The sequence below is a fragment of the Neopelma chrysocephalum genome, unplaced genomic scaffold, assembly GCF_003984885.1.
Source record: "Neopelma chrysocephalum unplaced genomic scaffold, ASM398488v2 Primary Assembly neopelma1_67, whole genome shotgun sequence".
Lineage (NCBI taxonomy): Eukaryota > Metazoa > Chordata > Aves > Passeriformes > Pipridae > Neopelma > Neopelma chrysocephalum.
Window position 1 is genome coordinate 630,379 of NW_020897726.1, and position 24,777 is coordinate 655,155.

The 24,777-nt window shown below is 37.0% G+C and overlaps 1 protein-coding gene across 2 annotated transcripts in view; it reads left to right on the plus strand.

Annotated features, from left to right (window-relative positions):
- Positions 1-24,777, plus strand: part of ZNF804B (zinc finger protein 804B) — a 241,376-nt gene that overhangs the window by 186,665 nt on the left and 29,934 nt on the right. For both annotated transcript variants that reach the window (XM_027684731.1, XM_027684732.1), the window contains exon 2: positions 19,395-19,538. In XM_027684731.1, the coding sequence (XP_027540532.1) occupies positions 19,395-19,538 (144 nt within the window). The remainder of the gene's footprint in view (positions 1-19,394; positions 19,539-24,777) is intronic.

Here is a 24,777-nt window from a genome sequence, read left to right on the forward strand (position 1 = left end):
GTATGACTGTCCTGTTAAAGTCATCTTCTGTTACTCAGCTGCATGCAATCCTTTAGCAGTCCATGGGGGTGATCATTCTTACAGTGTTTTCTGTATCACTGCTCTTAGGAAAGCTTTTCTTGGAGCTGGTAATGAGAACACCCTCCAGGATAATGGAAAATGGAGTGTGGAACTGTTCTGTGGGTACCAGAGGTCAGCTTCTGTTTTCTAGCTTTTTCTTGCCCTGGTATTGAATCCATAGTTGAATCTTTTTGCACCTAAACTGAGCAAGCTAATGGAACCACACAAGCTTACTACTGTGCAAATAGCAGGCGACTTACAGACTGATAATGTACTGTAGTATGGTTCTCAGTGGCCTCAGATAAATCCGAGGAGACAATTCAAAGCTGATGATGGCATTTTATTGGTAGATTTTTTTATAAATAAAGAGGTGTTGTGATAACTATATCAACTCTGTGCCATATCACCTACCTGTGGTAGGTATGTTACATCACTGTTTACATCAGAATTCACCCTGTGCAAAACCACAGCTAGAGAAAATTCATTCCTATAACTCAGATGAAATTAGTGCTATACTAGCAATCAAATTACTACTACAGCACTGCCCCAAGCAAGAAAACATTACAGGGATGAATAAAAAACTTTTTAAAAAAGCAACAAAAATTCTCATTTACTATAGGCTAATGCTGTATATAGCATATATAAGAAGGACATGATCTGTTGGAGTGATCCATAGGAAGGCCACAAAGATGGTCAGAGGACTGGTCACTTGTATGAAGACAGACTGAGAGAGCTGGGGTTGTTCAGCTGGAGAAGAGAAGGCTCCAGGGACACCTTATAGCACCTCTCAGTACCTAAAAGGGGCCCACAAGAAAGCTGTAAAGGGACTTTTTATAAGGTAGGATAAAGTGGTTGGATAAGTGGGAATGGCTTTTAACTGAAAGAATATAGGTTTAGATTATATATTAGGAAGACATTCCTTAGTGTGAAGGTGGTGAAGCACTGGAACAGGCTGTCCAGAGAAGTTGTGGATGCCCTATTCCTGGAATTGTCCAGGTTGGATGACACTTTGAGCAACCTGGTCTAGTGGCAGATGTCCCTGCCCATAGCAGGGAGTTGGAACTGTATGATCTCTGAGGTCACTTCCAACCCAAACCATCCTGTGGTACTACTGAGTTTATGATATGGCGTATTTAACGTATAGTACCTTGTATACTGTAAAGCAAACTAAGGACAGAAAGCATAATTTGGTTAATGAGGACTCTGAATGATTCTTTTTTTTGAATCACTTCAAAATCCGCCTAGCAGTTTAAATTTCCTGACTGCCTCCAAGCCGGATTGCCAACTTTGGACTGCAGGCAAGCACCTGCTCCTACCAAGCCAAAGTGTATTCCCCCTCACAGACATCCTGTGCTGGGGAGATTAATCCCTAGAGGAAAATCTTTTGAACATTTCTAAAAATAACATCTCTTTACTTATTCTTCTCTGCCAAAACAAATTACTAATATTTTCCCTATTTAAAGCCTCCAGTAGCATTGCTATTGGGAACAGCTGCTCTGAATTTGAAAATCCACCCAATAAATCCAATAAAAAAACACAGAAGAGCAAAAAAGAGGGTATTATTCTAATACACTTCAGGCACATGACCAGGCAACTTTCATGCAGTTACAGGGAGATGGACAAGATGACCTAGGCTATATGTCTTTTCTTCTCTATCAAAAATTGTTATGGTTCTATAATTAGATCAAACAAAATCATGCTTTCTTCAGCCTGCAAGTGGTGCCAAATGTTATCAGTATGGAAAGGCAGGGCATTTAAACCACTCAAGCAGGTGAAGTCAGTCACTGATATTATTTTCCTGAGTGCTGATAACGGCTGTTCAGCTAATCCAGTTCATAGACGGCTTTGCTGTTTGTAATGATATTTGCACCCCTGGAAGACAGCCACATGCTATTGAAATTATGCTTGATAATGTTTCTGTACCAGTTCTGCTTCAATTGACCTGACTGCAGTGTTATCAAAATGTTCAGTTTATAGAACCTAAGCTATATTTGGTGTCTCCTTGATGGAAAAGAAAAAATCAGTCTCTAAACATAGTGACCTTAATGCATGAGTTATAGATGACACTTTTCTTGAGAGCAAGAGGGAACAAATTCACTTTGGGGGCTCACTTTCTTTTCACTGCTATTTTAAAGCTACAGGCTGCTAATGGACTGTCCTTCACTTCCACACAGAGCAATCCTAGTGTTTGACCCCATCTTCTTGATGACAGGCTGGGTGCAGGTTTGGAGGCAGACTAGGTGGGCTATGGAGTGAATTTGTATTAGCATAACTCAGCAAGCTATTGTTCCCATTTTTAACATAAAACCCTCAAACCCAGAAAGATAGGGAGGAGCTTAACAACTCAGCTCTCACTAAGGAAGTGAGTATGTTTACAAAAGGCCTACTGATGTTAGCAAAACCTTTGTGCTCTACTGAGTTCAGGTGAACCAGGGCCAAATGTGATAGAGAATCTGGTAGGGGAAGTTGCAAAAGGGGATCATAGGCTGCTCTGACTAGCATGTAGCCAGGCCGTGTCTACATGAACAAATAATTCAGTTTAGTAGGAGTGGATATGTGAATTGAAATGGTTGGTTTTGAGACACCTGCATCAACCTTGTTCAGAGGTTTTGCTTTGGACAAGATTATGGTACTCACTAAGAGCAGTTGCCCCCAATACACATGTGGCTCAAAGGTGTTTGCAGGATAAGTCATTAGATTTTTATGTTTCCGTCAGTGATTGGAACACATTTGGCATGCACCCTGGCCAGGTCTTTTGCTGCAGTTTTTCTTGAAAGAAAGCCAGCTGCACACAGCAAAACTGCTTCCTGAACCAAGCTAATGTGCAGGAAGTGGAGAAGGCTTTTAAGTTTGCTTCAGAAGCTTGCTATTGCTCTGATCCAAAACACTGATGCAGAGGCAGCCACATTCCCTGAAGAACCCCTGCTTGAGGCCTGTTATTTAGTTTTAAATAAATATAAATAAATAAATAATATGAAGAAAAAAATAAATAAACATTGCTTCAAATGTAGATATTTTAAGTTTCTCACTTAAAATGAGATTGCACTGCAATAAATTTCCTTTTGCTTTCATATTCTCAAGTCTCTTTTATGAGGTGCCCTGGATGAAACGACATCACACAGATAATGTGATACCAGAGCAATGTACTTAAATAAAAGGTTCCAGAATCTGATAAGACCATATCAGCAGCTTTTGGGATCCTCAAGTCTAACGAACCCCAAGTGCCCTCAGCAACTCAAGAGACCAGGCAAGAGACACCTTAATTCAGTGAAAGCAAGATGAATGCAAACATGGGGGCCAGTGTTGTGCATGAGAATACTAACTCAGAATTCCCATCTGCTTGTTTTGCTTGAGCTTGCAAACAAAGGGAAAAATAAACTGAAATTACACTTAAAATGTTGCAAAATCAGACAAGGTACAGCCTTTGCCTTTCCTCCAGTAATATTGAAAACCTTTTTATAATCTGCACACTGACTCACATTGTAAATGGAATCCAACCCAATGCAAAGCGCTAGTCAAGCTCCTAAATTTTGCTCAAGGGAGAGCAGGGAATCATAAGCAGTTTTCTGTGCAGGTTTGAGTTTATTCCAAGATTAGATGTCAGTGTCACATCATTGCGTTTCAGAGCAATACAACTAATTATCAAATGCAGGATCTGAGGAGAAATAAGGTAGCTTCAGAAAAACGTCTTGGTCAGCAAATAGTGTTTAAAAAACAACAGATTTTTTTTGTTTGATATATAATAAATTTGTGGGCAGAAGTATAATTTCTGAATTAAGTAGTGTATGAAACAGACTGGGTTTGTGCCTGTTGTATGAATATCTTGTTTGCTTTGTCACTTTAGTTTTCCATTCTGTTATTGTATGCTGACTACTTTTTTGTTTATGGGAAATATAAGCATGACATTAATTTCATTATCCTATTCTGCATGCAAATGTGTATTACATTTGCAAATGAAGAAGTGGTAAGGAGAAGCAAATTCAGTAAGAGGGTTTATTATGCATGCATAACCAAGCAATTGCTTGTTTTAGAACAGTACATCTTGAACAGTTGTGATAAGGATTGCCAGGATTTAACTAAGAGTTTTATGAGTAGAAATTTTTTAAAAGTACCTACTGCAGAAAATACTTTAGTTCATTGACCCCTGCATGTTTTATCTTGAGTAGCACCACAAATTGTTATATTTATTATTAGAGTGAGTTCATATCTGAAACAGAGAAACAAGGGGGCAAATGCTCGTATTATTAAAAGATGAATTTGTCATAAACTCTCATTTTTGTAAGTAGCCTCCTCTTTTATGGTATCTTAAGTAAAAATGAAAAGAACTGGAAAAAGATGTTTTTCAGCACTAACCATAAAAGCAAAAATCTTGAAAACAAGAATTTTGTACATTCAAGCTAATCTAAAATACTCATTCCCATAAAATCTGCACTCTGCTGTAAATTTCAAGTTATTAATACTATGTGGGAAGCGATGGAACCATATGTTTACTTAAAGTGATTTGTGAAAATACGGGTTATTAGCAAAGCCAAATTGGTAGCAGAGATAGTAGTAACACTATTTCTCCTTATAGCAGAGTATAATGTTGAAGCATTATTTAGATTTAATGATGCTGACTTCTTATAACTTAAATATAATATCATATGTTATTTTGAAATATCACTGGTATAGTAAAAACAATTCTAGTAGTTATATTTATTGATACTTTATATTAATATTAACATTTATTTGATATTATATATGGCGTATTTGCATCACGTTATTGTACTACTGTTGTAAAATAATATTACATGTGTAATATGTATATTAGATAGAACTAGTTTCATAGTTGTATTATACATACTATACTACATAAGCTAAACAGAGAGAAAGGTTGAAGTATGTGTATTGGTATGCTGAGGTTTCTTTTCAACCAGGTAATTAGTATGAAGTTTTTCTTTCTGTCACCTTCCACGACTATATTTTCTCCTTGCTCATTTTCTCCAGTGCCTTGTCATTTATTGTTTTATTTTCCAATCATCTGCTTTGACATATTTTTCCATGCTTTCTAGATATTTTCACTCACTAAATATATTGAAGATGTAGTCATGCAGTTCACTGGGCTAAGGCTGGAATATGAGGTGCTATTTCTGGCACAACTGCAAACCTACAGGCAAATCTTATTCATGTCATTCACTGCTTGCTTTCTCTTTCTCCATAGTGCTAGGAGCGTATCGTGTTGTACTGAATTCCTCTGTCCTCCTAGTGATTAGAAAAGGGACATGAATAAATGCAGTACCACGTTCCCAAACTGAACAGAAAATTCACCTTGTGTGGGCAAGACATGAAAGGGAGGCCAACAAGTTTGCAAGGAATTGCTTAGCTAATTAACTTTAAGAAGGCATTCAAATCCCTGAAGGAAGGACACATAAAGGTCCATTTCTTCTCTCGTTGTTTCCAAACAATGTCTTGTGCAACATGCCGGGTTTACACTGCGCTCACATGAGGCAGCTGTGATGGCTCATGCAGCTCTACAGGTTCCAGGATGCAGCAAGGGGCACAGCAGTCCAGTGCTGTAAGGTTGAGTATGGTGAGGCCAAAGTCCTAGCACTGCATTCAGGCTTCAGAATGATGTTTTGAATATTAAATATAATTTTATGCAACCATATGACAAATTGTTTTACAGATTAAGACAGAGATGTCCATATAAATCACATATGGGCATACTTGCTTTTTTATTTCCTTCTATAAATATATACAATAACTCCAGCAAAACTTGTCACAGTTATTCTTTTAGAACAGAATAAGTTATTTTGAATATATAAAAATATCTTGTACTGAATTCATAACTGGAATTTACTATATAGAGGTCACTGAATATTGTTGAGTGGCCAGCATTTAAGAGCTGTGTTCCTCACAAATAGGGAAAATGAAAATTTTCAGGCTGGCAGTACTGGCTAATGTGAAGTTTGAATCTCACTTGGTCACTCTTTTTATGGTGCAAATGAAGGCCTGATTGTTTTTAAATCACTATAGACTCGCTTTCCGAATGAGGTAGTAACAACCCTAATGAATTGTGTCAGAACTTCTGCTTTAGAAATTTCCTACGGCATACTACTTGTATTAAAAAGGGTGCAGACTATCTCTAAATACAGGCAATGAGACCTGAAAAAAAATTATTTCCTGGACATTTCTACAGAGCACTTGTGTGATTCCCCACATGTGTGGGAGATGTTGTGAATACTTGCTCTAGTGAGAGCACATGTCCCATCAGACAGGTGTTGATATTAGTAACAGCTCAGAACAATCCAAATCTCATAATGGCTCATTTTCTGCTGGGTTTTCCAGACAGTTTATTGACAGTGTATTGAAAAGCTACTCAGGGATGAAAGTTAAATGCAGTAGACCCAAATCACTGGTGATGGAAATGCACTAGAATAGGTTGCTTTAAGCCAAAATGTAAGCAGTGAAGTGTCAATGGGATGGATATAAAATAAAGATGTTTAGAAGCTGAGGCAGTGGAAAGTTTGTGCAGAAGGGAAGAATTAAAAGAAAAACACCATATAAAATAACTCCTCTACACTTATTAATATACTTGTTATGCAAAGTTGCTGGGTTTTGTTCTGCCCATCCACATCTTTGTTAAACTATTCATCCATATCCTAAGTACCAACTCAATCTGAGTTATCCAAGAGTTTAGTAATTACATTCAGATGGATTATGGCACATGCATGACCTTACGCAAAACACTGAGTGGGGCCCCCAGACCCTCTTCTGCTGTAGCCATTCACTGAATTCTCAGTGTATTAGAGGACTATGTTGCTGCAAGAATCATAGAGTCATATAGTATACAGAGTTTGAAGGGACCCAGAAGGATCATCAAGTCCAACTCCCTGCTCCTTTCAGGACTACCAAAAAATAAACTGTATGACTAAGAGCAGTCAGATGAAAATACTGTTCCTTTGCTTCTGCTTCCATATATACAGTTATGTAACCAAGTATTGTTCTAGTGAAGCCAGCAGCAAGCCAGTGAGATTATAAGTGGGGTTTTTGTTTGCTGCATTTTATTCAAGAATAGACACTTTACTATGTAGGTTTTAAATACTGGAAGGAAATGTCTCATCATTAATTCATTGAGTCATCTATTTTAATAAGATCAAGAGTTAGAGAGCTCACACATTTGTATTCATAGTCATCAAGGAAACGCATCATGTTACCTAATAAGATTGTGCACTGTTTCATGACACAAATGGTTGTGCTAACATGTTATATAAAATCAAAGTTAAGAACTGCTTCTATTCACTTATATTACATTAAAATCATTAAACATTCAATGCAGAATCATAGTTAAAAAATAAAGAAGAATCCAGACACTCTGTAATGGTTATAAATTCACTTATCTTTTAAAGGCTCATTCTTAAGAAATGTGACAAAGTAAGGCAGGAAATTTAACAATAGTACTCTTGGAGCTGAAAACTCCTCATTTGTATTTATAACAGGTGATGGTGAAGCCAGAAATATTCTTTCAAATTGAGAGACACTGACCTACCTCAGTTTTCTGAAATCAAGCACCTCTATTATTGCCCTATGTTCAGTAAATTCATGGAATTAATGGACGCCCTAGGAGGCTTTGTGAAACAGCATCAAGAAGCAATCAGCCACTTGAGTTGTCTCAGGAAGCCTCAGGTCTCCACAGCAGCAGTAGAAGTGCTCGTTACGTCTGGGTAACATATTCCCAACCATATATTTGTGCCAGAATTAGCTGTTTATGCAGTTTATTTATTTGAGGGCAGATGAGGATGGATCGTCTTTTATTCGTTCAATGAAGTATCTATTTAAGATCTTTCATGTCCCAGACACTGACATATTTATTTTAATTTGCATATAGTACTATACAGTGCTATTCCTAATACTAACAATCATGTATGATGAATTCAAGAGCACAATACATGTTTCCTATCAATTTGGTAATATATTAGTATTTTATTCACAAAATATCACAGCAGAAAAAAAAAGTAGTCTTTGATTATAAACAGGTATTTCCCTTTTCCACATCTTGGGTTTTTTTCAAATCTGCTTCTTCAAGATAATGCTCACCCTCTCTTTTATTAATTTTAATAATCTCAGTAAATCCCTCTGGATCAAAATTATATCTTCTCTTTTGTTTGTTTTGTTTTCCTACTTACTGTGCTTGTTATAGATGGATCTTATGGTCTCATTAGAATCAGTAGCAAAACTTACATTGACTCCAGCCATGCTGAGCTGTGCTAGACCCTGGGTTGGAGATGGAGGCAGCTGCATCTGTGGTTTGTTGTGCAGTTTCTGGGAAGGGACTTCACCAAGAGGCAAGGATTGGGTGGAAGATTTTATGCAAATGGTTTTAGGTAGCCCTTCATGCCCTTTTGCAATATGTCCTTAACCTGGGTAAAAGGACAGAAAAGAAGTAAGTGGCACCACCATGTCACAACTAATCATGAGCATGGGGGTTTCTCCACACTCTCATGAGGGTCAGGAATTTGCATTAAAGATATATTCTGGCTAAAATTTATTTCTTTTCTATGAATAAGTAATCAAAAACATTGCAGATTCAAAACTGATTAATATCACTACTGACTATACAGCCTTGTAAACACAGAAAATGGCAGCTAGGACCAGGATTCTGTCCCTGACATAAGTTGTAAGTTGAAGGAAAGGGGGGACCAGAAAAAAAATAAAAGGGAAGTGAACAAAGCCACAGACTCATGCAGAATCATCTGTAAATCAACCAAGAGACTATGAGATGAAAAAATTCTGTTGTGTAACTCTGGAGTGGTTGTACACCAAGCATGAAAACTGTGAAGAAGACCAGTTGAGTCACATTGACTTACAGCAGAGCTCAGCATTGCTGCTGAGTCATCACTTCCAGTGTTTCTCCACTCACTTCACTAATGTATTTATTCTCCTCTGCTAAGGAGACCTTCTCATGCTGAGCATAAAAACTACCACTTTGTCTTGCAAAGTCGCTTCTAGAGGAAAGTTGGAACTGAAGGTGTAATGCAAGAACATTTTACATATGTTTTTAGATTAGTTAACAATTCAATTTAAAGTCTGGAAGTGCTGGACAGAGACTATAGTAATATGTTTGGTCAATAATAGTTTTCTACAATCAACAAACCAGTATTTGTGTTAATCCTTTGGATATGTCAGTTACTTCTTTAGATATGTCCAATTACTACTGTGTTTTGCTTGTTCACACATTTCTAAGCCTTGCATCCATCAAACCAAAGTAATTCTAGAAAGTTCTTTGTTTGCCTTTGAGTGCTGGGGCTGCTACCGGTTATTCCTGCATGGTGGCTGGAGAGTATGGGATGGCAGAGTTTTACTTTGGAAATTACCATAATGGTGCTGTTAATCTAGAAGCTGAGTGTCCAGTTCTATTTAGAAATTAAATAATTTTAATTGCCATATATGCTGCAGGGTGGGTTTCAAGCCATAAGCATTTGGCTAAAAGAGAGCCAGAAAAAGTATTCCTTCCTTCCTTTCTCCCTTCCTCCCTTCCTTCTGTATTTCCTTCCTTCCACCCCCTGTTCCATCCTTCCTTTCACCCTCCCTCCTTTCTATCTTCCTCGCTCTTTCCCTCCGATGTGTTTTTTTTCCAATCAGAATGAAAATATCATGCTTTCATCTGGATGAAAATTTTTTGGGTTTTTTTGTTGTTGTTGTTTTGTTGTTGTTGTTTGTTTGTGGGTTTTGTTTGTTTTAGGGGTTGTTTGTTTGTATTGTTTTGGCGGGTTTTGTTTGTTTTTGTTTTTGCTTTAGGTCAGATCATGGAATTGTAGCATATATAAAATTGCTGAGTTAACAAAAAAGTATATGGCATTTTCCAATTCACATGAATGCATTTGTGGAGATGCAGGGGACAAGGGTTATATATGTTTGTAAATAACCTTTGTTTTTCCCTTTGGACTTCATAGAGTGATTTGGAATTCTCTCTTTTTCACTTGGATAATTCAAGTGCTGAGAAGAGCCAATGCTTTCATAAATCAGCATTTTGGGCTTCTGCAGAAAAAAAATACAAAAAAAAGGATGTATGAAAAGCTAATGTGCAGAAATACTTTGATTTCTGGTTAAAAACTTCTCATCAAATGCTACACAATGCAATGATGATGCAGTACTTTATAGATAAGTTTTAAGAGAAGGTGGACAGTATAGATATAATTCAATTGTATGATTAATACTTACCTTGTAAGACTTTTCTGAAGTAGTTTGCAAATATATATAAGAAAATATATTGACCATAAATTGGATTTCTTATTATTTTATTAATATTTTATCATAAAATTAACAATTATTCTCTGTTGCTATGAATAAAGAAACCCACTAATATTAGACATCATATTGCATCATTTATAATATTGAATTAGTCTACATGAATTGGCTTTAATATTATGGTATCTGCAAAGAAAGAGTCAAGCAATATTAAAAAAGAGAGAATGTAAATGTTTAATGCTACTGGTATTAAAGACTATAAAAAGCTATCAGATATGATCAGTCTGTATCTTGTGAAAAAAGCACTTAATAAAAAAAAGGTTGTAACAGCCATAGATGAGCTGTATGATAACTATGACTATGCTCAAAACAAATGCTCTTTTTTCCTACACAGGCACTGCATGATCAATGTCATTATTGCAAAGTGCTTTTAACTAACTCAAATATGAAAGACTGCATATAAGTTAAATTCTGTTGTGTTCTACAGAAGAGGCCTTCAGGTCAAAATGTACAAAGATTCTAAATTATGTCAAGTACATTTCATCTGAAAAGAGGTGACAGACAAAGAAATACATCACACAATCTATTGAATGCACTGCTAGAACATGCATTGTACTCTAAAAATTGCAATTGGAAAAGCAAGAATGGTAAGAGATAAATGGAGGACTAACTCTTCAGATTAATTGATAATACCTCACATATCAGAAAAGAAGAAATGATCATCTGACAGGAGGAGAGAGAAAGTAGTATGAATTGGTGAACAAATTGAAGGAATTGACTTTGAATAGAAGGCAGACAATAAAGTCACAATCAGATTCACTGAAGGACTCACATTTGTGCAGAGAAGCAGGACTATAAGGAAAAAGTGAATGATTTTTTTTTCCTCTTCTCCGTAACAGGAACAGCTCTTCTGTCCAACATAGAAAAAACATTTCAATTCTACCCGCATTTTACCATAGTTATATTGACATGAAAGTTCACTGAACCCTTTAGTAGAGAGTCTAGATTTAGAGCAGTCACACCAATCACCATATCTGCAGAGTAGCTGGAAATATTTTGAGATCCCCTATAACTTTCTATGGTTTTAATCTTACTCATGAGGCTCTTAGAATTTGCTTTTAAATGCCTAGAATATAATCCTAACAGTAATAAACCCCCATCCATTTCCACTGTTTCAGCCTCTACAGCCAGTAGTTATGACAGTTCTGATGCCCTTTCTGTTCTCATGTTGTCCTTGAGTCACATCTCCTCATCTTTTTAGGGCTGTTGCTCTAGTTACAGAATTACAACAATTTTTATTTTTTTCTTTAATGGCAGTATTTGTGTTTTGAAATTGTTGTTTAATGACTTTATGCTTGAAATTCTTCCAAAGTCCAATGCTAATCCTAGTACTAATATAGGACATAGATTAACAATGAAGTTCAGAGATAAAATCAGGCAGCAACACATTAATCATTAAACAGATTTAGTGTAACTGCATATTTTCCTAAATCTTCAAATCAAATTAGTTTTCTGTTATTTTAGTCAGCCAAATCACATCATATATTCCCCTTCATAGACATATCATGCTCTGTTTTAACATAACATACTCTACTTCAATAAGAAGGTTGTTCTAGAGTCTGTTTTACAGATGAAGAGAAACCTTCCAGATTCCAGACTAAAAATAGTGAAGGGTTTATATATCATTTGGTCTTTATGCCTGAGTGTATTTCCCTGTCTCTTTGGAAACTGTGTATTTGCTGCATTCAAATATTACTTTTTTTTTTTTTTACATCTGCATCTCACTAGTTGGTTAATACATGGGAGCAGTTCCATTATCACCTTCTGTTTCAACTGGGGGTTGCCCCAACTCAGGTGTAGGACCTTGCATTTGGCATTGTTGAACCTCATGAGGTTCCCACATATCCACTTCTTGAGCTTGTCCAGTTCTCACTGAATAGCATCCCCTCCCTCAGGCATGTCAAGCACACCACTCAGCTTGGTGCCATCTGTAAACTTGCTGAGGGTGCACTCGATCCCATTGATGAGTCATTGATGAAGTTATTAAACAGTCCTAATATGGACCCCTGGGGACACTACGCCTCACTGATCTCTGTTTTATCCCTTTATTTTCTCAAATTGAGCTTTCTTTCCTATTTATGTTATTTCCATTCAATTTCTAATATCCTCTTTAAGGTTACTTATCCTAGAACTCTTATTTCTGCACCATATGTTATTCCAGACAGTTTTGCTCACTTAAATAAATTATATTTAGGTAATTCCTTTGATATGGTTTAGCCCCAGTTGGAAACTAAGCTACTATGAAGAAAATCAACTCTATCCCAGAAAAAACCAGCACATACTTCCTCTGAGCTCTTTAGATATATACCTTTGTAACAAAAAATGATCTGAACTTTCATATTTGATTTATTATATATTTCTTTAAAAATTAAACTGAGTACATACCATTTTCTATGCAACTTTCTGTTAGGTGCCTAATTACCTTTGCAGGTCAAGTCTTGATCACATTTTGAGAAAATCTAATATATGCAGTTGCTTCAGTTCCACCAGTCTCTGAAAATGAGGAGAAAAATGTTGAATCACATTGCAATGTTTGAAGAATGCCCTCTACATACACAGCAAAGATTTTTAGTGGTTACATGCTCTATTTATAATGTTGGAAAAGTGTTTAGAAAATCTCAAAGTCCAAGTCCTTTATAAAGTTAACAGAAACATCGATTTATCTTAGAATGTAAAAAATTTGCTGAAGATATGAATAGATCTGCTGGTTTTCTTTGAATTCTTATGTTCTATAAAGTTTATTCTGATCAGCACTGATTATTTTAATAGTAAAGAGATTAGGAATTTTTTTATGACTCCTTAAAGTTACAACTCTCTCTTATTAGTCCCAGCAGGTTTGTACTCTGAGAGAAGGCATGTAGGACCTGCTAAAAGCGTTGCACTTCTCAGAATTCTGGTAGCAAATGGATGTCCATATAATTGAAAATATTGCAGTAATTGCCTGTGTGAAAAATATGAAGATGTATTTATTTGCAGAAGTTAGGTGTTGCCCTCTATGAGTCATCAGCGAGTGACAGAATTTACTGCCTTTGAAGAAGAAAAAATCTTTTGCAGTAGATAACTCTGTAATTCCTCACTGTAGATCCCATGGTGGCAGAAATTAGAGTTTTCTAGGTGGACAATGGCAGAACATATGTGAGATAAATGAAAATGTTCTATGTTGTTGGCTATTGCAGCTGAACAAATTACTTGCTTTTTATTCTATCTCCACAGCTAAACTTCCCTAGCAAATTCTTTAAGTAAGAGAAAGTCTTCTCCGGGGGAAGAAGGGCAGGGAAGAGAACCTTCAGGGAAAAGTTCATTAGTTCAACCAACCTGATGTTCAGTTACATATCCTAATCCTGGGACATTTCTGTGGTACTCAAGTTTCACACAGCACACAAGTACTTTGATTGCTTCCTGCATTCTATCGCCTGCCTGCTGAGTTTTAAAGATCTTTAAGATCTATTTTACTGTAGCTGCACATGAAAATACTTAAAGATATAAAAATTATCTGCAGTTATCCCAAAAACTGGTGAATGAGAGAGACATGGCGAATAAGCACTGAAAATGAAGGTTTCTACAATTGCTGTTTCTACACATTTATGCACAGGTCCCAGAGATGTTCTGTACCAGCCTGGGCAGTTCTACAGATTTCCCTCAAAAAACATGATGAATGATCCAATGAAAACATGAATTACAGATTGAGATCTGTTTTGCCTAATTTATGCATGTAATTTACTTCTAAACCTCTTATCCCTACTATTCTGCTCAAGGATCTCCCAAGTACACTTACATTTTCTTCAAACTGTGGGGACCAAAACTTCCTCAAAGGCCACATCTCAACTTTGGTCTTCTCCAACAAGCACATACATCCCAGGGCAAAGTGGTAATATCCGTACTTGGCCTAAGTCTCCTCAGTTCTGTCTGGTGCTATTAGGTATAATTGTTATATTTGGTTTTATTTCAATCTGTCTGAAGAAGTGTAAGGGCTACATTAAAACACTACCTGGGTAGTTCTTTTGTGGCATGGTGCTGCTTGTGTTTTTGTGGCATGTAAGTATTGCTTTCCTTGGGAAAAGTCACTTGGGTTGTTGTAAAACTATACAGGGCATGGAGAGACTGGTGAAGTCTCATTCTTGCAGCCTGTAGTGTGGTCCCTGAATGGTATGTTATTCTGGAACTGCACTCATTTTTATCTCAAAGGGAACTCTGAAATGAAAAAGGCTGAGAATGAACTGTCACACATGGAGTGGGGATGATGAAGGGCTGGATTCCAGGAGCCAAGTTATTTGCTAGTGTAGACGTACCAAATAGTATTTTACAGCTGACATTTCACCAATACTGAATCAAGTGGAATCATTACCCTCAGCATCTTACATATAACATTACTATTAGCATGTCAGTATGTGATTTGCCTTGACTTTCATTGTTGACTTTCATTTAATTTCTTTTCCACTCTAACTCCTGGACCTTTTCCCTTGCATTTGCATTTACTCAGCTATTCACAGTCTAGTATTGGTGAATGTGATCTCCCTCTTCGAAGTGCAGCCCTTGACACACGTCTTACTGAATTTTATCTTGCTGACTTAAGACTATATCTCAAGATTATTACAGTAATTTTAAATCTCGATCCTGGTCCCTAAAGCATTTGTATACCCCGTGCTGTTAATTAGTATCATTCATAGATTTCCTACATAATCACAGTTCAATTTGTCATCTAAAACACTAATGAAAATATTTTTAAAAGTCTTAGATGTAGACTATAATTCTGTAGCTAATTCATGTGCTTATATTTGTCCTATTTCTCCTTTAACCTCTAGTCTGAGAATCCCCAAAAGGCACCTCAGTAGTTGCAAGAATATTTAATACTTGCACTCATATCTAATCTGGTTCACAAAATTATATATAAGTTACCAAACTCTGATTATGTCCCTGAAGAGTGAGCAGTCTGTCACTTACTGACTCTGCATTAATGTGAGTTAGCTGTTCTGTCACTAATTTTGCATTCCAATTTAGAAATAGGTAATCAAAAGTGAGCTAATGATGTTATATTTTTCTCATGTTCTATTTACAAGCACCATGTATTTAGTCCCCTGTATTTGTAGAAATCCATGAATTTATAGAAAATTGCCTCTGAATGTTTTATTGTATCAAGTGACCTACTTTTCATCTTAGTCCATTTGAACATAGCAGATATATTTACTATCAGTTACTGAGACAAGAACTGTGGTATTGTTTTGTCTAGATCAGCATCCTTTAATGGCCGTGCAGTCTATTAAATATCTATTACAGACTCTGTATTTGAGAAATGATTTCTAATTGACTAGATGTCAGTGGCAACATTTGGAAAAACTCAATTACATGGGATTTTTCATTGATTTTCCCTATATTAGAAAATGAAGTGTCAGATACCATTAATTGCATTTTCACAATAAGAAACACACTGCAAAAGTAGCTACTAAGTGAAAGCACTTCTAGCCTAATGCTCAATAGAAGTATTCTTTTTAAATTAATCCAATATATAAACAATTATTACGGTTATGGGCCTCTGTTGGTCAAATTGATATGAATGTAATTACAATCTATAATATGAAACCATTTTCCAGGCTTCTAGAAAAATGCATTCAGATATATTTTGCACTTGTTTATCCTTATACACTACACTATCTGCATCCAGCAACACAGAAGTGTGTTAACCCATGGTTTCTAGGAGTTCTCACCTACAAGGTTTGTATCATCCCTGACATCAACTTGCACTAATGTTGTCCATGGGTCAAAGACAGAACTGCTAACATATATTTTCTTAAGTATACGCATATCTACCCAGGCTATATGCCATAAGTAACTAGCATATGATTCAGAATAAAGTTTATGAGACTGTGGTACATATATTCATTACCACGGATGGTCCACAGTTCAAAATACATTGGTGCATCTTTCCTGCTTGCCTGTATCTGCTTTGGTATAGTCAGGCACTCATGATCACATATGTTTTCTACAGTTGTAATTCAATAGATTTTCTTTCATGTGATCTCATTTATTGTACCAGTACTGACCATCAGTCTATATAATCCTTGTGAGATTATATTAAGAGTCTGAATCTGAAAATTCATTTGACTATGCAGAATTTACTGTAGGGCTAGAAGTTCTTATGCCTTTGTAGAGAAAGAAAAATCCATGACCTTTCTAAAATATGCGATGTAGCATTCAATTTCCCTGCATCTGATCGATAAGCAAGCAGGAAATTATATCTTTTGCCATGGTAGACAAGCATAATTAAGCAATAAGGCAATGGAGGTAGTTGTGATTATCTTAGGATGCACCTGGGAGCTGCCTTGTTGCTATTTTAAAACATCTTTATGTGAAGGGAACTGTATTAATTTCTGCTGAGAAAGATAAAGTTGGCAGTTTGGAATGCTCATGAGCAGCAGTTTCAGTTGTGCTTCACAGAGAGTGAAGCACACAGAGTGTTCACCCCAAACAATTAGTCTTCTCTTTCAGCAGAAGTAAAGATGGAGCAGGTTGTAAACATTTAATTGACAGTTGAGACCCAGGGGAAAGAACACTTCCCCCAAAAAAACAATTATTGTTTCACTGGCTTCCAGTGAGTGCAAAACTTACATTTTTACCAGTTTAGAATGAAAATATGTTGCTCTGAACATTTGACTTTCAGGGAAGACATCTCTGCATAATTAATACTATTGCATCCACATTCTAATTTATGCATTTTAATTATATCAGAGGCCTGGTGAATAATTAATGCTAGCAAAACAATGGGTCTGAAGCATAAGCTGAAAAGTATCACTTTTTAATAGGCTTTGTAAATTTAAATAACTAATGTAAATTTAAATAACTAATGAAAGCTATTTAACTATTTGATTGTGAGAATATTTCTCCCTGATACAATCAAATATTAACTGCAATAATTGAGCAGTCTCTCAAGCTTGTTGTTTTCACAACTGGCCAGTCTGAGTATACCACACTACACTAATCCACCTGAGCCATATGCTTCCAAGAAAGAGATTTATTTGGATGTTTGTCCTGTGGGAGGGACTGGCATGTCATTGACATCATTTATAAGATGTAAATAAAATAAGATCAAAATTCCAGGCACAATGTTCCTTTTTGACCTCCTGTCTTCAAGTAGCTCAGTTCATGCAAGTTTCATGTGAAGATTTAGAACTGAATATAAAGAAATACAATTTAGAATTTATTATCTCTGAGTTCAGCAATCTAAGAATTAAGGATGTAGGCCAGGTTAGTAATTCAGAGCCTTGCAGTGGTCAATGGAGAGAGACAGAACCTCTGGAGAATTTCATCTCATCCTAAAATGGATTTTTGAAATAGATGGGATTAATAACCCTTTGGCAATGTATAGCATTTTTCTGTTTCTTACAGAGGAAGCTTAGGATACTGCCTTATACCATACACCTAGCTTCTAGACAGCCTCGTTTAGATGAAGTTAATCTCACTAGCGATGGCAGCCTCTAAAACTACAGTGTGTAAAAAAGATCTACTTATACCAATGTGAGGTTGTAAAGACCAGGGCAGAGCAGAAGGACTCACAGTACAGAGCTATGAAATGTTCAGCGTGTCATATTGACAACCATCATCCCAGCTGCTTGGCCAAGTCTCAGACTTGAAACATGTGTCACTCATTAAGAAAGTCCTTCCCCTCCGAAAGGCCCAAAATGTATATTTGGGTTGATCTGCCATGTCCAAATAGTTGCCTACACCTTGCTGTGGTCCCTGGAGCAATGCTGGGCAGTGTGATGTGCTAAGAGCAGGCTGTCCCAGATGTGCAGTGTGTCCTGGGTTTGGTGTACTCTGAGTTTGTCATGCAAAGGGTGGTGAAAGCAGGCAGACAGCAGACAACACTGATTGTATAGAGTGGAAAGTCTGGTAGCAGAAAGTACCAATTTTTTAGGTGAGTAAAATGATACAGCAAATGATGAATTACTGCAATCCCTGGCAATATATTACATACACTCAGGTAATATCAACTTGTCAACATGAATATAAAATAAATAGCTTCTACCAAATTTTTTGTTCTCGTTTTCCACATCAGGAGTTTGCTCTTTAGCTCTAATGTAAAATGTTTAAGGAAGTGCATAATAGTAACAATATAATGAAGGATTTGTAAAAGAAAGAAGGTTGACAAAGGCTGCTGCCAATTTTGCCTATCAGGTCCTTTATTTAATTGCATTAGTTTGAGCTCAGTAACTTTTGGCTCCTATGTTTTAAGTTTTCTCTTTCTGCCTATTATTATGTATTGAAATGAAAGTATTTGACTCACTTGAGCACTCACTTGAGTAACTGGGGAGATATGGAGGGGGTCTATGTAGAAACTAATTGTGTTTTCCCTGTTTTCAACTGTGTTTTCCTGAGCCTGGACGTGAGCTAGTGCTCTCGTCAGGGGTTGTGGTCTGTGTCGGACAGGTGACAGTTACTTTCATTTTGGATAGGCTGGATGGTGTGTCCCCTCATGCAGATGTTGGGAAAGGAAAGGAAGGCATGTAAAAGGCTCTTGCAGAGGTGGCTCTGCTCCAGGGAAATCTCAGCCAGCCACAGCAATTTGCTGCCTGGCCTGGCTGAATATTTCATAGAGAGTAGAAAGCAGAACACAAAAGAAAGTCTGCCTTAGAATCAGATTAAAATAGCTTATTTCTTCTGAGCAGTAGTACCTAAGGAGCACACACATGTTCATGCAATCTGGGACTGATGTGAAGATTAACAGACTAACCCTGGTTATTTCATTGTTCTTGGCTGCTCAGCTTTCCTGCCCAGGAGCTAGGCAATATCCTGATGATATTCCTCTGCTTCCCATTGCTCTCTACTTTTCTTACTGCAGTACCTACAGCAAGTATAAGAATAATTCCTAAAAAAACAATTATTTTATTAAATCCAATTTAAGACCAAAACCTCCTGAGTGTGTACAGGATGGACCTTGGTGTTCTAGCCATCCTAGTCAGTCTAGTGTTTTTAATGTAGATGATAAAAAAAGTTGCTGAAGCATGAGATCACAATCTCTAGTGAAAGGTCTCCCTTTGCTTCTGCCTTTGCAGGACTATGCTGAGAAGGAGAAAGCTGCAGCCAAGGCTCTGGAGGATGTGAAGGCTAACTTCTACTGTGAACTATGTGACAAGCAGTACCACAAACACCAGGAATTTGACAACCACATCAATTCTTATGACCATGCTCACAAGCAGGTAAACCTGACAAATATCTCTGCATGTTACAGCAGTCTGTCTTCCTTCCTTATTGATTATGGGGGGTTTCTAAATTCACTCAAGTAGAAGACAATTCATCATTTGGTATTTTCACCTTTAACATGCTACTTTCCATTAAAATAAAAGGGGAAATAGTCATTGTTTTAGTCTTCACCACAATTTCTTTTAAGCCACTCTGACTGAAAGACTTCAATCCACAATTTTAAATACATGCTTAATACCACTATCCACAATTAATTTGATAAATTTAAATGTGGAATTACTTATAAACCAGAGAAAGGGGGAAAGATAATAATATATATAATAATGGCCAGTCTTCGCGAACGAAGATTTGGGGAAAGGTCTTTTACCTTTCCAGCCTGCGCAATGGATTTTTTAGGTGAGACACAGCTTGCGCTGAACTGAGCCCACCCTTTAATCCTAAGGTTCATCTGCCGGGGCCAAGCAAGCTTGGACAATGGCAGTGAGGTCCTCAGGACGTAGGTTTGTTTAGAGTGACCTTCTCATAGATGGATGGCCACACAGGGCTAACGGGCTCCATCTGCCCGGGGGACTGGCTGGGATTCGAACCTGGGTCGCAGAGGTGAGAGTCCCGCATGCTAACCACTAGGCCACCAGGGGTTCCGAAAGGGGGAAAGACCACTTCCTCAAATAGCCAGGTCTCTCTTTTGTATGCGGAAGTCGTATCACCATGCTGTTTCAAGATGGTTGTGCTGTTTCAAGGGCAGAAAAGGGGGAGGGGAGGGTTGGTTTTTGTTTGTTTGTTTATTTGTTTAAAAAAAGCATATATTTCTGAAGTTAAAATCTATGTCTCCTAATGTTTCCCAGGGTGAAATACATTTTGCCTTGCATGCAGAACATGATATAAAATAATCCCTACTCTTGAACAAGATGTTGGAATCTTGGGAAAATATAATAGATACTAATTTTTTGTCATTGATTTTGTATAATTTTGTCAGGCCTTTATGTGGTAGGTATATATTATTCATATGTGCTTATTATCTTTCTTTCCTGTATCCTAGTTTTCCTCCATTTTTAGCAAAATCCATATTTCAGTTGGTAATATGGAAGGAAAATGCAATTAATTCATATAAGCACTTCAGAATTTGAAGAGAATGGTTTCCAAAGCTCAGGAATGAACATTGAACCTCTGATGTGACAGATCATATCTGCTAATGTAACATGTTAAGAGCATGTAACTGAATTCCATAGTGTATCTTTCTCTTCTGTATTTCTTCTAGTGTTTTCATTACACAGTTCAAGTGCTCAGGTATTGTGTGCATTCAAATTAGTATCCTCTGTTGATCACACTTTTGGTTGCACAGGGGGCAGGAGGTACCTTACAAATATGTGAAGCAGTTAGAAGTTGCAGGTGTTTCTGACAGAGGATCAGAAATAATAATGTTGAGTAAAATAAGCAGTGCTAAAGAAAAAACTCTTCACTCTACCTGCAAGCAATCTTATTGTCTTCTGCAGTATCACAGGAGATGTAAATCACCCTGGAATTTTCCGTCTGCATCTATCACAGCACTTCATTAACAAACTGCCTAAACTCTGCCCATCCATCCTGCTGAACCATCCTGCTGAATTTGAGCAGCCCAGAGTCAGCTGCCCAGGGGTAATATAGGGACATTTCTGTTCCATCACTCCCAAACTGGAGTTATGCATTTATGTGTTAAATCAAAAGCAATTCCTCACATCACCATTCCATTAATTAATCTGTAAAATTGTCTATAATAATACAAAACAAATGCTTTTCCAGATCCTAAACATGTTACTCTAATCCCTATAAATCTCCATTTGCTGCACAAATGATTTTTTCACCCTTCAGCTGTTTTTTAAGTCATTAGAAATACATCTAAACTCAAATGGAGTCACTTGTGCCCTCCCCTCTTCACACACTCCCTGTGCAAAGAGCAGTTTGTGCTAAATCCGACAGCCTGCTTCATGCACCATCTATGATTGCCTTGTTGGGCAAGGGAGGTTTTGGCAGGTTTCTGTTATAAAAGAGAGTGTTTAAGGAATAAAACTCTTCTTAATTTTCAGATAAATTTAGTGCTTTAAAAGCTTCCAGGCATAGCACTGGAACCTAAGAATCTACACAGAAATCCATGACACATAGAGAATATAAACCAGCAGTGCAAGCTCACCCCATCCTGCCCTTTCAGATGTAGTTCAGAAGCTCAGTTAGTGCAGGATTAGCTAGCTACCCTCCTGATGTGACAGGGTAATTCAGTCTCTTCTCCCCTCTCACTTCTTGACTGTTCATCCAAGTCTGGAAACAGCATTAGTTTGCCTCTAGGAATAGTGTGGGTGTGCCCTTTTCTCTGCCTTTTATAGTCAGTCACAGAAAGGCCGTTATTCTTCATACTTTTATCAGAAAAATCTTCAAAGAAAACAATTTAATTTATGGTTTCCTGTGGTTTTAGCTAGCTTGATTTCAAAATGTTTGTTCTGGGAGGTACAGTAGCCACTAGAAGATCTTTCTCTGAAGGTATGTTTTTTGTTTCCCAGCAGTAATGAGGGTAGCTTTAGTAATCTGCATGCATATGTTCGAAATATCATTCTTCTAATGGAGAGTAAATTAAAATGAGGGACTCTTTACATCTCAGTAACAACACAATGTAGTCCCCCTATGTGATTTTCCATTTAAATGCTGTGACTTCAAAACAATGTTTAAAGAAGATAGAAAGGCAGAAAAAAAGATATTGCACTGAGTACTTAGACATAAGTATTTTGTTTGTCTTCCAGAGAAAACAGATTTTATTCAAAGAATTATGGCTTTAATCTCCAAATATGGTTTTATAAATTTTTTTTGGTGATCTATTTTCTTGTCAATTATTTCATCCAGTTGTTTCAGTAGGAAGACCTGAGTTCTGGACCAAGCAGTTGGCATACCAGCCACTGCCTTCCCCATCCTCAGAGGCTGAAAAATGGCCTTGTTTGCATAAGTGGTTTTTCTGCTATTTTCCTGTGTTAGGTATTATTCTAAAGCAGTATACTCAGACTGACTTTATCTCTCTCTCTTTGTGCTACATACTTTCGTACTTACGGTTATAAAAATACAATGTATGTATTTGTACATATACACATATACATGCATAAAATTTTGACAGATCATCAAAAATCAATGCCTACATCCTCATTATCTTCTGTAACACTGTAATGACCTTGGACAATTCTAATATTATTTATATATTTTTGAGTAAAAGTATCTGAGTATTAAGCAATTCTTATTTCTTTTGATTGTCTTGTCAGTGTTAGTCTTAATTAATGTTGCCAATGTCTTTCTTGACACACTAGTCTATAAGAATTTTTCATTGGTATTACCTGCTGTTGGAAATTCATTTCTTTCAGTGCAGGACTGGATAAAATGAACTCAGAAAATCTCTCTGAGTGAAAGGCTGTACTCCCATCCAGCTTTGCCTGAGCTCTCTGTTAAGCCTGATACTTAACAAGGCTGGGGCAGGAGTGTGGGAGTCCTGGGATGCCCTACTGCCCTGTGCATACATATCTCATTGGCCCAGCACATACCAACTAACCCACTTGAAATCACAGCTTTTTATCTCTGCGTTTTTTTCTTATGACTTTATAAAGACTTGTGCAGCAGTCACAGGGAGTAACACTGATAAATCTGCAGTATCTCTCATCAAGCATCAAGGTGAACAATGCTTGCTATCACTTGCTCACCGTATTCTCTGCAACAAAAGTTAACTGCATCAGAACTGAGTACCTTGGCACTGTCAAAGCTATCTCAATGCTGAAAAAGATGAGGGTCCTGGTGCGAATTAATTCAAAAGTGATTAAGATATAGATAACCAAAATAGGCTGCTGCCTGAAAATGTAATATATGTGGAAGTATGCTGCATGCTAGGCTGACAATAATGTGTAAGTATAGTTTTTTTAACAGGGTTTTTAAGTCACACACATCTTTAAAAGCAAGCCTAACTTGAGCAGAGGTGTCTATTTGGTTGACATTATTAAATGGAATCTTTTAATAACTCCAGGTCATGCATGACATTCATCCATTCAGTTGACATCAAAGTAGTTGTAGCTTTCAATTTTTTGTATAAATAATCCTTAGCAATCGGCAAGGCTTTTAGATGTCAGCAAATGAGAAAATCACAAATCTGTTCCATGTACTGCAATATAATAATTGTGACGATAATAATAATAAAAATAATAGAAATAAGCAGCAAAGAAGAACAAGACTGTATTGCCATCTTGGGGTTTCTGACGACAAAACAAGTCTTAGTTTTGTTGTCAAAATACATCACATTATCTCATGTGATAAAAACCAAAACTAAACAAAACAAACCGACAACAAAAAAACAAAAACAACAACGAAAGACCCCAAACCAAACCAACCAACCAAACAAAAAAAAACCACAAAAAACCTCCCCACAACATAAATTTTAGTGTTCTTGATGCAGGGAACACTCTATAAGTAGGTGAACAGAACTTTCAGCCTACTCTATTTTGCATGCACATACCTGTATTTTGGTATTTATATCCATGCATACTAGCATTTGGATATATTTCTGGAATGAGAGTCTAATTTAGTGTGTACAGCTGTGGGCACTTACTGTTAAGCCTTTATGGTGCTTGTGGATTTAAATTCTAATTCAGGCAGAGATTTAGCTCCTGTTAAACATCAAAGCTAGCAAATATGCTTGCATTTTAGCTAACGTTGCTGCTACTACCCAGAAAATGTGCTGATAAGTTAACACAGAGAAAGCTTCAGGAATGAGTGTAATGCTGAGATCTTGTTTGTTCATCTTGAGGGTGGTTTTTATCCAGCAACTCCATGTTTATTGGAGGAAAATGAAGTCATGTCTTTTGGCTCTAAGGTAAACCTCTATTGCCCAAACAATTTTCATTTGGAGGAAAGGAAATTGGTCTGGCAATATCTGAGGGATTTCACCTTAGGATCTGGGAAATTAGGCAAACACACCAAGAAACCTTCTTCTGGATGAAGTAACATACGAATCAAACACAAAGTACTATACCAGCTTGAAGGTTCCTCACTGTGTGTGGTTGTGTGATCTCTGCTTTTTTCCATCGATACATAAGTGGACCCACTGTCCCTCTTTTACTACCACATGGACAAGGTCCTTCCCTGTAGGCTCTGCTTCTGCACTTTTGCATCAAGACACTGGCCTTTAAAAAGGGCCTGCTTTTTTAAGGCCCAGTTTTGCACATGGGGTCTGTACTCTCT